Source organism: Jaculus jaculus, chromosome 13 (genome assembly GCF_020740685.1).
Source record: "Jaculus jaculus isolate mJacJac1 chromosome 13, mJacJac1.mat.Y.cur, whole genome shotgun sequence".
Lineage (NCBI taxonomy): Eukaryota > Metazoa > Chordata > Mammalia > Rodentia > Dipodidae > Jaculus > Jaculus jaculus.
This window is the reverse complement of record NC_059114.1, coordinates 47,270,755-47,283,990: the sequence shown is the minus strand read 5'-3', so window position 1 is coordinate 47,283,990 and position 13,236 is coordinate 47,270,755. Positions and strand designations below refer to the sequence as shown.

Sequence of the window (13,236 nt, the reverse complement as noted above, 5' to 3'; positions counted from 1 at the left end):
GCTACACAGCATCTTCTAGGTCAACCTAGGCTACAAAGTAATACTCTGACTCAAAGTCTAGGATTGGGTTGGAGGGATGGCTTAACGGTTAAGGAGTTTACCTGCAAAGCCAAAGGACCCAGGTTCGATTCTCCAGAATCCACGTTAGCAAGATGCACAAGGGTGCACACGTGTCTGGAGCTTGTTTGTAGTAGAGGTCCTGGCATGCCCATTCATTCCCCCTCCCTCTTTCTCTGTCAAATAATTAAATAAATAAAAATAAAGGTTTTGGCAGGGGGTTGTTTTTCTTTTTCGAGGTAGGGTATCAGGCTGACCTGGAATTAACTATGTGGTCTCAGGGTGGCCTTGAACTCAAGGCTATCCTCCTACCTCTGCCTCCCAAATGTTGGGATTAAAGACGTGCACCACCACAACCAGCTCATAAAGTTAAAAAAAAAAAAAAAGACTAGGATTTAAAATCAGGACCAGAGGCCAGAGAGATGGCTCAACAGTTAAAGGTGCTAGCCTACAAAGCCAGAGCTCATTTACAGTAGCAAGTGACCCTGGCACATCCATGCCCTCTTTCTCTCATTCTCTTTCTCTCTACCCTCTCCCTCTGTCATTCCTTCTCTCTCTTCTCTCTGCTTGTAAAATAAATTTTTTAAAAAGTCAAATCAGGACCAGCCAAGTCTAAAGTATTCTTTACCACTAAATTATACCTCCAAAAGAAGGCATCTAGCCGGGCGTGGTGGCGCATGCCTTTAATCCCAGCAATTGGGAGGCACAGGTAGAAGGATCACCGAGAGTTTGAGGCCACCCTGAGACTATATAGTTAATTCCAGGTCAGCCTGGACCAGAGTGAGACCCTATCTTGAAAAACCAAAAAAAAAAAAAAGAAAAAAAAAATGAATGCTGCGTTTACCTACCAGAAGAAGTTTCAAGAGCTGGCTTCATTCTTTTTAACCTTTAGGTAGTTGTCTTAGAAATTTCCAGGTAGCATTCAAAATGTGGTGGATTAAATATTGCTGCCTGGTTGAAGGCAGAGGCAGCTATCCACATGCCATGAAAAGGTCAATTTTCTAACAACTGACATATGAAACTCCTCAATTTTATACTGGAGCCCAAGATTGGCTTATCTGCCTCCACTGGTCTGACTCCATAGAGACCTTGTATCACTCCACATCAGGCACTGAGACCATAACTGTCATCATCTACCAATCCTTACCAGCTGTACCTTTCAAATAAGGAACAGGTGAAAAGTACTCTTTCAGAGAGAGGACAGACACGACTGGAACCACAGCTGCTTTGGCCTCCAAGAGGCAGGACTGTGTTGTCCTCAGTTGCAACACAATAAGCCTTTGGGGCATCTTCAAGGAAATTTTGTACAGGTAAGTTTTCAAGGACCTCTTGAGAAACTACAAGGTGGGGGTTATGTCAAGGGAGCATTAAGTTAGATGTAAGATCTGTGCTTCCTTCCCGTTCTTGGAAAAGCTCTTACTTGTCACACAGGCTCTGGTTCTTCCTCCCCAAGGACACACACAAGGGCTCTTTAGCCATTAGCAGGAGGCCCTTGTGCCCAGAGAGGTGGAATCACCAGCCCTGTGGCTGCAATGTAGACCAAAACTTTGAAAGGGCTACTGATCCAACCATAAGAATAGAAGCAGGGACCCAGAACATAGATTTCATCTGGTCCAGACACTTGCCTGTTTAAAAGCATACAACTCCACATAAGACCCACAGATACAGCCCCATCTCCCCACCCCCCAGGAGCCTTTCCATGTTAAATCCTCAAGGATCAGGGGCTCTGTTCCCAGGGAAGCTAGAAGACCGACAAAAGTCAGGCTGGCTAAACCCAATGTTTCTATTCCTACACTTCCCTCTGCTCAACACCATTAGCTCCCACATGGCTTCTTTGGTTCTTTGTCAGTCTTCTGTGGCAGCAGCTGCCCCTATGCAAGCCCAGCAGGAGTGATACTGCAACCAGAAAGCTGGCTGGCAGGGCAAGTGCTACCCCTGTGTGCACAGCAGCCATGGGGGCGGGGACACAGTGATGAATATGAGTGAGAACTATGCTGCAGCTGCCGCCAGGTTTGCCTTCCACCTTTCCACGGTGAAAATACAGGCTACACCTGAGAATAATCCCAAGTGTTGGCAAGGTGGGCTCTAGCCAAGGACAACTGGAAATGGGAAGGAGTAGGAGGAGAGCAGATCGAGGCTCTGAGATTATCAACATAGGACAAGTTAGATGAACGACACAGAACAACCTTTCTGAGTCTCAGTATTTTCAGTGGAAAATAAAGTTTAAAATCCCTTTTACTGTGATGATGGAAAAATATTGCACACAAGAAAAACTTAGCACAGTAGCTGAATATGGTAAACACTCCATAGTTGCTGGCTATCTTCACTAACATCTTAAGCCCTGGACCCAGGCTCATGAAAGGGTTAGAAAATTGTCCCTTCTGAAGACGTCCCATTTAAAAATCAGGCCAGGACCATCCCCTTTTGCTTGGCACAGGTTCCTTTGACAGCAGAGCACTCCTGCCCGCACCAGTGCTCAGGACTCTCCCGTGAACAATATTTCAGCAGCACTGAGCCGAGCAGCAGAGCCCAAAATAGCATTTGCAAAGCAAGGCACATGTCACTGCCTCCCCTGTGCCTCAGAAGTGCAAGGAAAGAAAGTTTTCAAACACTTACTCAGAAAGCACGGCCACCCACCACCTGCTTTCCTGCCAGGGTACTCATGTGCCAGTCTGTTATGCTGGAAAAGGAAGGTGCCTAAGCCCCTCAGCCATCACTCTAGCGGGCACTCTAGGAATGGCTGGCTGCTCAGCCTTCATGAACCAAGGACATTTGCAGTTTCAACTCAGAGCTGAGCTTGATACCTGGCTGAAGAACCTGCCACTCTTCCGTTGGGTGAAGCACCTCTACGGCATCACTGTCCAGCCCCGCTTCTGCTCTGCTCTCCTTTCTCTCTGATTCTTTGGGGCTGCTCTTCTCTGGGTTGGTCAGTGCAAACTTATTCTGAAAAAAAAAGAAAAGAAAGAAAGTAAGGAAAACAGCATATGACCCACTACTACAAGCCTCCAGGCAGGCAGGAAGAAAAAGCTTTAGGTGACAGGCTCTTTCTTCCTTTATGCCCGTTCCCCCTCCTCAGACACATGTGGAAAGTGGCAATTTCATTTCTAAGGTCAGCATCAGAACTAGCATATTTGAGGTAATATAAATATAAAAAAGAACCCCATCAGAAGACTCCATATTGTCTTGAGGGGGTTGAGGAGCAATCTATAGACTTAAAGCAATCCCACCCAAATTCCAATGTCATTTTCACTGAAATAGAAAACATAGTCCTAAAATTCTAAAATTCATCTGGAATCATAAAAATCCTCTGACAGGGCTGAAGGGATTGCTTAGTGGTTAAGGCATTTGCCTACAAAGCCTAAAGACCCAGGTTCGATTCCCCAGAACCCACGTTAGCCAGATGCACAAGGGGGCGCACGCATCTGGAGTTCATTTGCAGTGGCTGGAGGCCATGGTGCACCCACATTCTCCCTTCCTCCTTCCCTCCCTCTCTCTCCCTCTTTCTCTGTCAAATAAATAAATAAATAATATTTTTAAAAGATCCTCTGATAGCCAAAGCAACCCTGAGCAACAAAAATAATGCTGGAGATATCACCTTACCCAATTTCAACATACACTCCAGAGACACAGTAACAAAAACAGCATGGTATTGGTGCACATGCACACACACCACAAGTAAATCAATAGAACAGAATAGAGGATATGGATATAAACCCACATACCTACAGTCATCTGATTTTAGACCAAAATGTCCAAAATACTGGAGGGCTGGAGAGATGGCTTAGCAGTTAAGGTGGTTGTCTACGAAGCCAAAGGACCCAGGTTCAATTCCCAAAATACTCACTGGAGAAAAGACAGCCTTTTTAATAAATGGTGCAGGAAACTGGGTATCTATGTGTAGAAGAATGAAACTAGATCCTCATCTCTCTCCATGCAAAAGAATCAGCTCAAAATGGATCAAAGAGCTTAATGTCAGGCCTAAAACTCTGAAGCTTCTAGAAGAAAATGAAGGGAAAACACTTCATCATATAGGCATAGGAAAGGTCTTTCTGACTAGAACTCCACTAGCTCAGGAAATAAGGCCACTAATCAACCTCATGCTATTAAAAAGCCCTATGGGCTGGAGAGATGGCTTAGCAGTTAAGCACTTACCTGTGAAGCCTAAGGACCCCGGTTCGAGGCTCAATTCCCCAGGACCAACATTAGCCAGATGCACAAAGGGGCGCATGCGTCTGGAGTTCATTGGCAGTGGCTGGAAGCCCTGGCACGCCCATTCTCTCTCTCTATCTGCTCCCCCCCCCCGTCACTCTCAAATAAATTTGTTTAAAAAATTAAAAAATATTTTTAAAAAGCTCTGTTACAGCAAAGCCACTGTTCACTGAGCAAAGAGGCAGCCTACAGAATAGGAAAAAAATACTTGCATCTGACAGAGAAGATTGATATCTATAATATACAAAGAACTCAAAAAAACTAAGTAACTGCAAGAAAATTGATGGATCTGGAAAAGATTATGATAAGCGAAATAACCCAGGCTCAGAAAGTCAAACGCTGCAAGTTCTCGCTCATATGTACATCCTAGCTTCAAATTATTTAGATTTTCGTGTGAGTTTGAGTAAAAATCAGTAGTAGAGACCAGGAAGCTAGGAAAGGGCCATGCGGGAGGGAGGAAAGGAAGGGCTTCAGGGGAGAGCACAGTAGAGATGTAAGAAGAGGGCAGAATACAGGGGGTGAAATGGTGTAAGTGGAGTCAAAGAAAGGGATGGAGGTAGGGAGGAGAGGAGGTTTAATCAAAATTAGAGATGTTATGAATCAGCCATATGGAAATCTACTTCTGAACTAGTCAATAATATATATGTTAAAAAAGCAAGAGTTTGGGCAGAAATACCCTGTGGGAGTGGCCCAGAAGCCAGACATTGTTACAAGAAAATTTCAGTGCCAGGAGTGAGATACCTTCCAGGAAGATGTTGGTCAGGGAGGCCCCTTGGTGTTCCCAAAACATTAAAAGCTCTTGGTTGCCCACCAGAATTAGATGGTAAGACCCTATTGCTGAAGACTCCACATGCTTGGGCTGCAGGTCACTGAGAAATCAAATTCAAGCTGAGCTTGAGGCCTCCTCCCTGTTGACTAGCTAGAAGAGCTAAGACTGTGGGGAAGAAAAGTCATCAACAGTCTTAACCAGCAGTGAACCCTGCCATATGGCTGAGCTGGAGGGATGGCTCAGCAGTTAAGGCACAATCCTGCAAAGCCAAAGGACCCAGGTTTGATTCCCCAGAACCTACATAAGCCAGGTGCACAAAGTGACACATGCATGTGGAGTTAGTTTGCCAAGGCTACAGGCCTTGGCATCCAATTCTCTTTCTCTCTCCCTGCCTCTCTCTCTGTGTCTCTAATGAATGAATAAAAATAAGTAAAATTTAAGAATATATATATACATACATATATATATACATACATATATATATATACATACATATATATATACATACATATATACATACATACATACATACATACATACATACATACATACATACATACATATATTTTAAAGCCTATGGCTGAAGAGATCATAAGACCTGTGGGTGGGGGAAAACTAATACTGTTGCTTGGCTAAATGGATATATAATGGCCACCAAATTGCCCTCTAAATACTTATGCCAGTATATTAATGCTACTCTCACTTTGGTTAGAGAAGCTTCTCTTTTCAGACGTTGGTGACCCCCGGTTACCACTCAAAACTTTTAAGAGTTAAGAGTTTGAGGCTCGATTCCCCAGGATCCACATTAGCCAGATGCACAAGGGGGTGCATGCATCTGGAGTTCATTTGAAGTGGCTAGAAGCCCTGGCACACCCATCATCCCTCTCTCTCTCTATCTGCCTCTTTCTGTGTCTGTTGCTCTCAAATAAATTAAAAAAATTTTTTTTTAAGAATATAAAAGTAAAAAAAAGGAGTAGTGCTGTGCAATACTGTTTTCCAGACACAAAGAGGCCATGGAATTCATGACCTCACAGTGGCTGGTGCTACCTACACAAGACCTATACTCTATGAGGGGAAAGCTGATAACATCAAAATAGTAGAGAGACTAGTTGGCAAGAATAAGAGATTCAGTAGAGGGGGAATTCAGTGGGCACTGCAAGCCTTATAATTGGCCAGCCAGGCCAAATGAGCCAAAAGGTGCAATAGTGGCACGTATGTCATGGCGGAAACCAACTGCCCTCCAATTGGACTGGAGGCCTGCTCCAAGGGAGGGAATACATCCCTGACACTGAAAACTTAAAACAGGGGTAGTCATGAGCCCTAGTGGTGTAACATCTGCTGATGTCTGGTTAAGTGTATATACTATGCTTATCAAACTGCCCAGTAAGCACTTCTCTTAATATTCATACCCTTATATTAATGCTACTCTCACTTTGGGTAGAGAATCTTCTCTTTTCAGATGGCAGTGACCTTGGGACGACTCAGAAGGTATCATGGTGCTGGAAAGAAGTGACTAAAGTACCGATTAACATTTCTATCACACCTTTCAAGGCTCAGGGTCTAATACGGAAGAGGTGGCGGAAAGAATGTAAGAGCCAAAGGAAAGGTAGGACTCCTTACAACATGCTCCCTCCAGACATAAAAAGGCCTGGATATCCATGACCTCATAGTGCCTGACACTACCTACACAAGACCATTCTAAGAGGAGGGAAGGATCATGACATCAAAATAAAAGAGAGACTTATTGTGATGGGGAGGGGATATGATGGAGAATGGAATGGGGGAAAGGGGGGAGGGTATTACCATGGGATATTTTTTATAATCATGGAAAATGTTTTAAAAATCTGAGAAAAAATAAAATAAGATTAAAAAATATATTGGGCCCATCAACATTTTGTAATGAGTAATAGAAGGCAGCAAAACAAAAAATTGGTTGGAGACATGGCTCAGTGGTTGGGGCACTTGCCAACAAGGCCAAGGGAACGAAGTTCGATTCCCCAGGGTCCACAAGGGCCAGATGCACAAGGTGGCACATGCATCTGCAGTTCATTTGCAGTGGCTGAAGACCTTGGCACACCCAATCTTTACATGCCTTTCTTGTCTCTCTGTCCCCCTTTTTCATTCAAATAAATAAATAAAAATAAAAATAAAAATGATACCAGAGCAAAAGGGAATCATTGGCTCGTCCATGCTTTTTTTCCCAGGCCCTCCACGTGGGATCTCTAGCCACATGGGTGCCTTTCCCTCAATAAACACAATAATTTAATAATTTAATAAACACAATAATTTAATAATTTTAAAAAGAGGGGACGTCCATTTAAGATGCTAACGTATAAACCACGCCAAAGCAGCCTAAGAGAGAAAAGGCCAAAAAACAAAAAAAACCACCAAAGAAGCAGGCAAAAGCGGCTCCAACAGCAGCAGCACCAGCTCTGCATGGCAACAGCCTTAAATCTCAGCCTGAGCCGCAGGAAGAACCAGGTGAGAAGACTCTGCACTCACAAGGGCCTCCTCGCAAACTAACATAAAGGAAGGACAGCAGGGACCAGGGGAGGAGCGGCTCCTTAGGAAGAGGATCTCGAGGATCTGCACAAGAACTTCAGCCACCATCCACAGCCTCCCCTCTCCCACCGCCAGCACAAGTGCCAGCAAGCACCAGAGACCTGGGGAAAGGAGCTCACCTACACAGCACCCAGCATAGGCAATCAGAGCAGCGATCCAGCACCCCAGCCAGCCTACCTGAACTGACAGTGCAAAAGGGAGACAAAAAGGGGACCCAAGCAGAAGCACAGCATAACTGAGACCAAAACCATCCCAAAAGGTAACTGGGATTACACCATGTCAGTACCCACCAAATAAGCCTGGTATATAGGCTTGAATCAGAAGTGCTAATTGCACCTTCCATGTCAGGATAAATTATATGTTAAATCTGACGGATGGCTGCATTTGCCATTCTTAAATAAGCTATATTTTGGGTTTGTCATTTGGTGCTTCCTGATTTATAGTGCCTTTGTTTCCTCTTCTGTCATTCGTTAGGGAAGGGTCTCACTTAGTCAAAGCTGACTTGGAACCCTCAACAGACCAGAAATCTTAACCTAGTTGACAGGATTAAGGGTGTGGGGCAACACACATTTTAAGGGACTGTGACTTTGATAAAGGATCTGGTTGTCATAATACCTATGCTTACATAAATATTCTTTTTTCCATGAATATGAACATGGTTTAGTTAATTTTAGAATCTCCCTGTAGTTTGCTCCACTCAGCCTACTTGAATATTCTCATAGCAGGCAAACCCAACACCTAGGGTCACTTTAGTAGATATTCTGAGAGTCTTAAGAGCCATACCTAGCACTTTATGCTCCTACCCTGAAGACATATAACATCAGATTGATTGATACATCTAAAAATACTGCAGATAATTAGAAAACCCAAGCATTAAGTTAATCCAAAATGTGGGATGGAGAGATTGCTTAATGGTTAAGGTGCATGCCTGTGGAGCCTAAAGACTCAGGTTCAATTCTCCAGACCCCACGTAAGCTAGAAGCACATGATAATACATGCATCTGGAGTTCGTTTGCAGTGGCTAGAGGCCCTGGTGTCCCCATTCTCACTCACTGTCTCTCTCTCTCTGTATCTCTAATAAATTTTTAAAAATAAAATATTTTAAAAAATGATTCAAGATGCAAAAATATGTACATTATAACACAAGAAACACCAAAAATTGAAACAATATAAATCCACCAAAAAGTATTAATACATCAGAAATGAACTCCAGTGTGAATGAGTTAGAGGAAATGCCTGAGAAAGATTTCAAAAGAATGATTATAAATATACTCAAAGAAGTCAAAGAGGAAATCAAAGGAATCAAAGATGACACAGGAAACCAATTTAATGAAATAAATAGGTCAATACAAGACATAAATAAGAAACTACAAATAATAAAGAAAAACCAGTCAGAATTACTAGCAATGAAGAACACAGTCAATGAAATAAAAAACTCTGTAAAATATCTTACCAGTAGAATGGATGAAGGAGAGAGGACAGAATATCTAAACTAGAAGACCAGCTAATACAGTCCAATAAAGAGAAAGACAAACTAATAGGAGATTATGAATGGGCATTTCAAGATATTCAGGACATTATGAAAAGATCAAATATAAGAATTCAACATATAGTAGAAGGAGAAGAATTTTACTCCAAAGGCATAGTGGGCATTTTCAACAAAATCATAGAAGAAAACTTCCCCCAAATTGGGAAAGAGGTGCCAATGCAGATACAGGAATCCTTTAGAACACCAACCAGATAAAACCTGGAAAGAACCTCTCCTCGCCATATTATAATTAAACTACCAAACATTCAAACCAAAGAAAATTATTGAAAGTAGTTAGAGAGAAAAATCAAGTTACATGAAAAGGCAAGCCCATCAGGATCACGGCAGATTACTCAACACAAACTTTAAAAGCCAGAAGAGCTTGGAATGATGTATTCCAAGTTCTAAAAGATAACAATTGTCAACCAAGGTTAGTTTATCCTGCAAAGCTATCCATTCAAAGAGACAGAGAAATAAGGACATTCCACAACAAAAGCAGGCTAAAGGACTATTTGAAGACAAAGCCAGCTCTACAAAAAATACGTGAAACAATCTTCCATGCTGAAGAGAAAGAAAAGAACACATATAAGGGACCTAGAAGAAACAAACTATACTCAAATACAAGAGAGCAAAGGCAAAACCAGAAGAACTACAAAACAAGAAAAAAAGTAAAAAATAAATACACAGCTTTCAATAATAACTCTCAATAGCAACAGCCTCAATGCCCCAACCAAAAGATATAGGTCTGCAGACCGGGTTAAAAAGCATGATCCTTCAATTTGTTGCCTCCAAGAAAGTCACCTTTCTACAAAGGATGGACAGTATCTTAGGGTGAAAGGTTGGAAAATGGAGTTATAAGCAAATGGTCCTAGAAAACAAGGAGGGATTGCTATTCTAATAGCTGACAAGGTAGACTTCAGGCACCAACAGGAGGCCATTACAGTCCTAAACATATATGCACCTAACATGGGGGCTCCCAACTTCATCAAACAAACACTATTAAATCAAGGTTACAGATAACACCAAACACAGTGGTAGTGGGTGACTTCAACACCCCACTCTCATCAATTGACAGATCATCCCAGCAAAAAATAAACAGAGAGGCATCTGGATTAAATGAGGTCATAGAACAAATGGACTTAACAGATATATACAGGACATTTCATCCAAATCCTATGGAATACACATTCTCTTCATCAACACATTGAAATTCTCTAAAATAGACCATATTATTAGGACACAAAGCAAACCTTAACAAATAGAGGAAAATTGAAAGAGTTCCTTGCACTCTATCTCATCACTACAAATCACTATGTATCAAACTATGAACCAACAGCAAGAAAAGCTACAGAGCATACACAAAATCAAATAATGATGATTTCCATGATTTATATGACCTACCTAAATTAAATCAAGATGATATTAACCACTTAAATAGACCTATAATAAGTATGGCGATCCAAGCAGTTATCAAGAATCTCCCAACTAAAAAAAAGTTCAGGCCCAGATGGATTCACTGGTGAATTTTACCAGACCTTCATGGAAGAACTAATACTAATACTTCTTAAACTTTTCCATAAAATAGAAAAAGAAGGAATTCTACCAAACTCCTCCTATGAAGCCAGCATCATCCTGATACCAAAACCAGGCAAAGATAGAACGAAAAAAGAAAATTACAGACCAATCTATCTCATGAACATAGATGCAAAAATTCTCAACAAAATATTGGCAAACAGAATACAAGAAAATATCAGAAAAATCATTCGTCCCAACCAATTAGGCTTTATCCCAGAGATGCAGGGATGGTTCAACATATGCAAATTGATGTGTAATACATTATATAAATGGACTGAAGGACAAAAATCACATGAGCATCTCATTAGACACAGAAAAATCATTCAACAAAATCCAACATCCCTTCATGATAAAAAGTCCTACAGAAACTGGGAATAGAAGGAACATATCTCAACATAATAAAGGCTATTTATGACAAATCTACAGCCAACATAATACTAAATGGAGAAAAACTTGAAGCTTTTCCACTAAAATCAGGAATAAGACAAGGTACAGATGACATGGTTCTATACATAAAGGACCCTAAAGACTCTACCAGCAAACTATTAGAGCTGATAAACACCTATAGCCATGTAGCATGATACACACAGAAATCAATAGCCTTCTTGTATGCTAACAAAAAACACACAGAGGATGAAATCAGAGAATCACTTCCATTCACAATTGCATCAATAAATAAATAAAGTACTCAGGAATAAATCTAACCAAGGAAGTGAAGGATCTCTACAATGAAAACTTTAAAACACTCAGGTGAGAAATTACAGAAAGCACTAGGAAATGGAAAAACACCCCTCGTTCTTGGATCAGAAGAATCAATATTATGAAAATGGCAATCTTAACAAAAGCAATCTATACATTTAATGCAATCCCCATCAAAATTCCAATGGCATTCTTCAAGAAAATAGGAAAAACAATCCAAAAATTCATTTGGAAGCACAAAAAAACCTCTAATATCTAAAGCAATTTTAAGCAACAAAAATAAGGCTGGTGGTTTCACCATACCTGATATTGGTGTTGGCAAAATCTTTCTGAATATAACCCCAATTGCTCAGGCAATAAAACCACAGATTGGGCTGGAGGTTTGGCTTAGCAGCTAAGGCACTTGCCTGCAAAGCCAAAGGACCCAGATTTGATTCCCCAGGACCCACATTAGCTGAATGCACACGGGGGAGCATGCATCTGGAGTTTGTTTGCAGTGGCTAGAAGCCCTTGTGCACTAATTCATTCCCTCTCTCTCTCCCTCCCCCTCTCTCTCCTTCTTTCTCTGATAAATAAATAAAAAAAATATTTTTTTAAAAGCACAAATCAACCGCTGAGATCTTATGAAGTTACAAAGCTTTTGTACAGCAAAGGACACTGTGAATAGAGCAAAGAGGCAACCTACAGAATGGGAGAAAACCTTTGCCAGCTATACATCTGATAGAGGATTAATATCTAGGACATACAAAGAACTCAAAACACTAAATAATAAGGAATTGAACAACCCAATTAAAAAATAGGCTATGAAACTAAATAGAGAGTTCTCAAAAGAAGAAATAAAGATGGCAATAAACATCTTAAAAAATATTCTACATCCCTAGTCATCAGGGAAATGCAGATTAAAACTATGTTGAGATTCCATCTCACTCCTGTCAGATTGGTTACTATCATGAAAACAAATAACCATGAATGCTGGCGAGGATGTGGAAAAAGAGGAACCCTTTACACTGTTGGTGGGAATGCAATCTGGTCCAGCCATTGTGGAAATCAGTGTGGAGGTTCCTGAGACAGCTAAAAATACATCTACCATATGACCCAGGTATAGCACTCCTAGGCATAAATGCTAAGGACTCGTCTCACTAGCTTAAAGATACTTGCTCAACCATGTTTATTGCCGCTCTATTCACATTAGCTAGCAAATGGAACCAGCCAACATGTCCCTCAACTGATGAGTGGATAATGAAGATGTGGCACATGTATACAATGGAGTTCTACTCAGTGGTAAAGAAAAATGAAGTTATGAAATTTGCAGGAAAATGGATGGATCTGGAAAGGATTATACAAAGTGAGGTAACCCAGGCCCAGAAAGCCAAATGTCACATGCTCTCTCTCATATGTGGATCCTAGCTACAAATGATTGGACTTCTATGTGAGTAGGAAGAAAACTCAGCAGCTAAGGCCAGTAAGCTAGAAAGGAGATATAAAGGGAATAGAAAAGGAGGGAGAGTGGACTTAACAGGATGGTACAGTATATATGTAAGTAGACTAACAGATTATGGGGGTGAAAAGGCCCAAGTGAGGTCATGGAAAGAGATTGAGTATAAATAGGAAAGGTAGAGGAGGGCTAATCAAAATCTAAAAATAAGAGGAAATAGTTGGAAAAAAGAAGGTCCAGTGGAGGGAAAGGATTATATAAATATTTAATAAAGATTTTTAAAAATCCTACAGACCATACCACCTTAAAAGTACCCAGTCTTTTGATATCTTAAGCTAATTAGGGTCAGGCCTGGTTATGACTTAGAAGGAAGAAGCATAGTGGGAAGAAAGATTGGTAGAC

The 13,236-nt window shown here is 41.2% G+C and overlaps 1 protein-coding gene across 3 annotated transcripts in view; it reads right to left on the bottom strand.

The window, feature by feature from the left end:
- The window catches only part of Sil1 (SIL1 nucleotide exchange factor), a 359,491-nt gene that overhangs the window by 194,775 nt on the left and 151,480 nt on the right, over positions 1-13,236 (bottom strand). For all 3 annotated transcript variants that reach the window (XM_045132285.1, XM_045132284.1, XM_004652447.2), the window contains one exon: positions 2,862-3,000. In XM_045132285.1, coding sequence (XP_044988220.1) covers positions 2,862-3,000 — 139 coding nt within the window. The remainder of the gene's footprint in view (positions 1-2,861; positions 3,001-13,236) is intronic.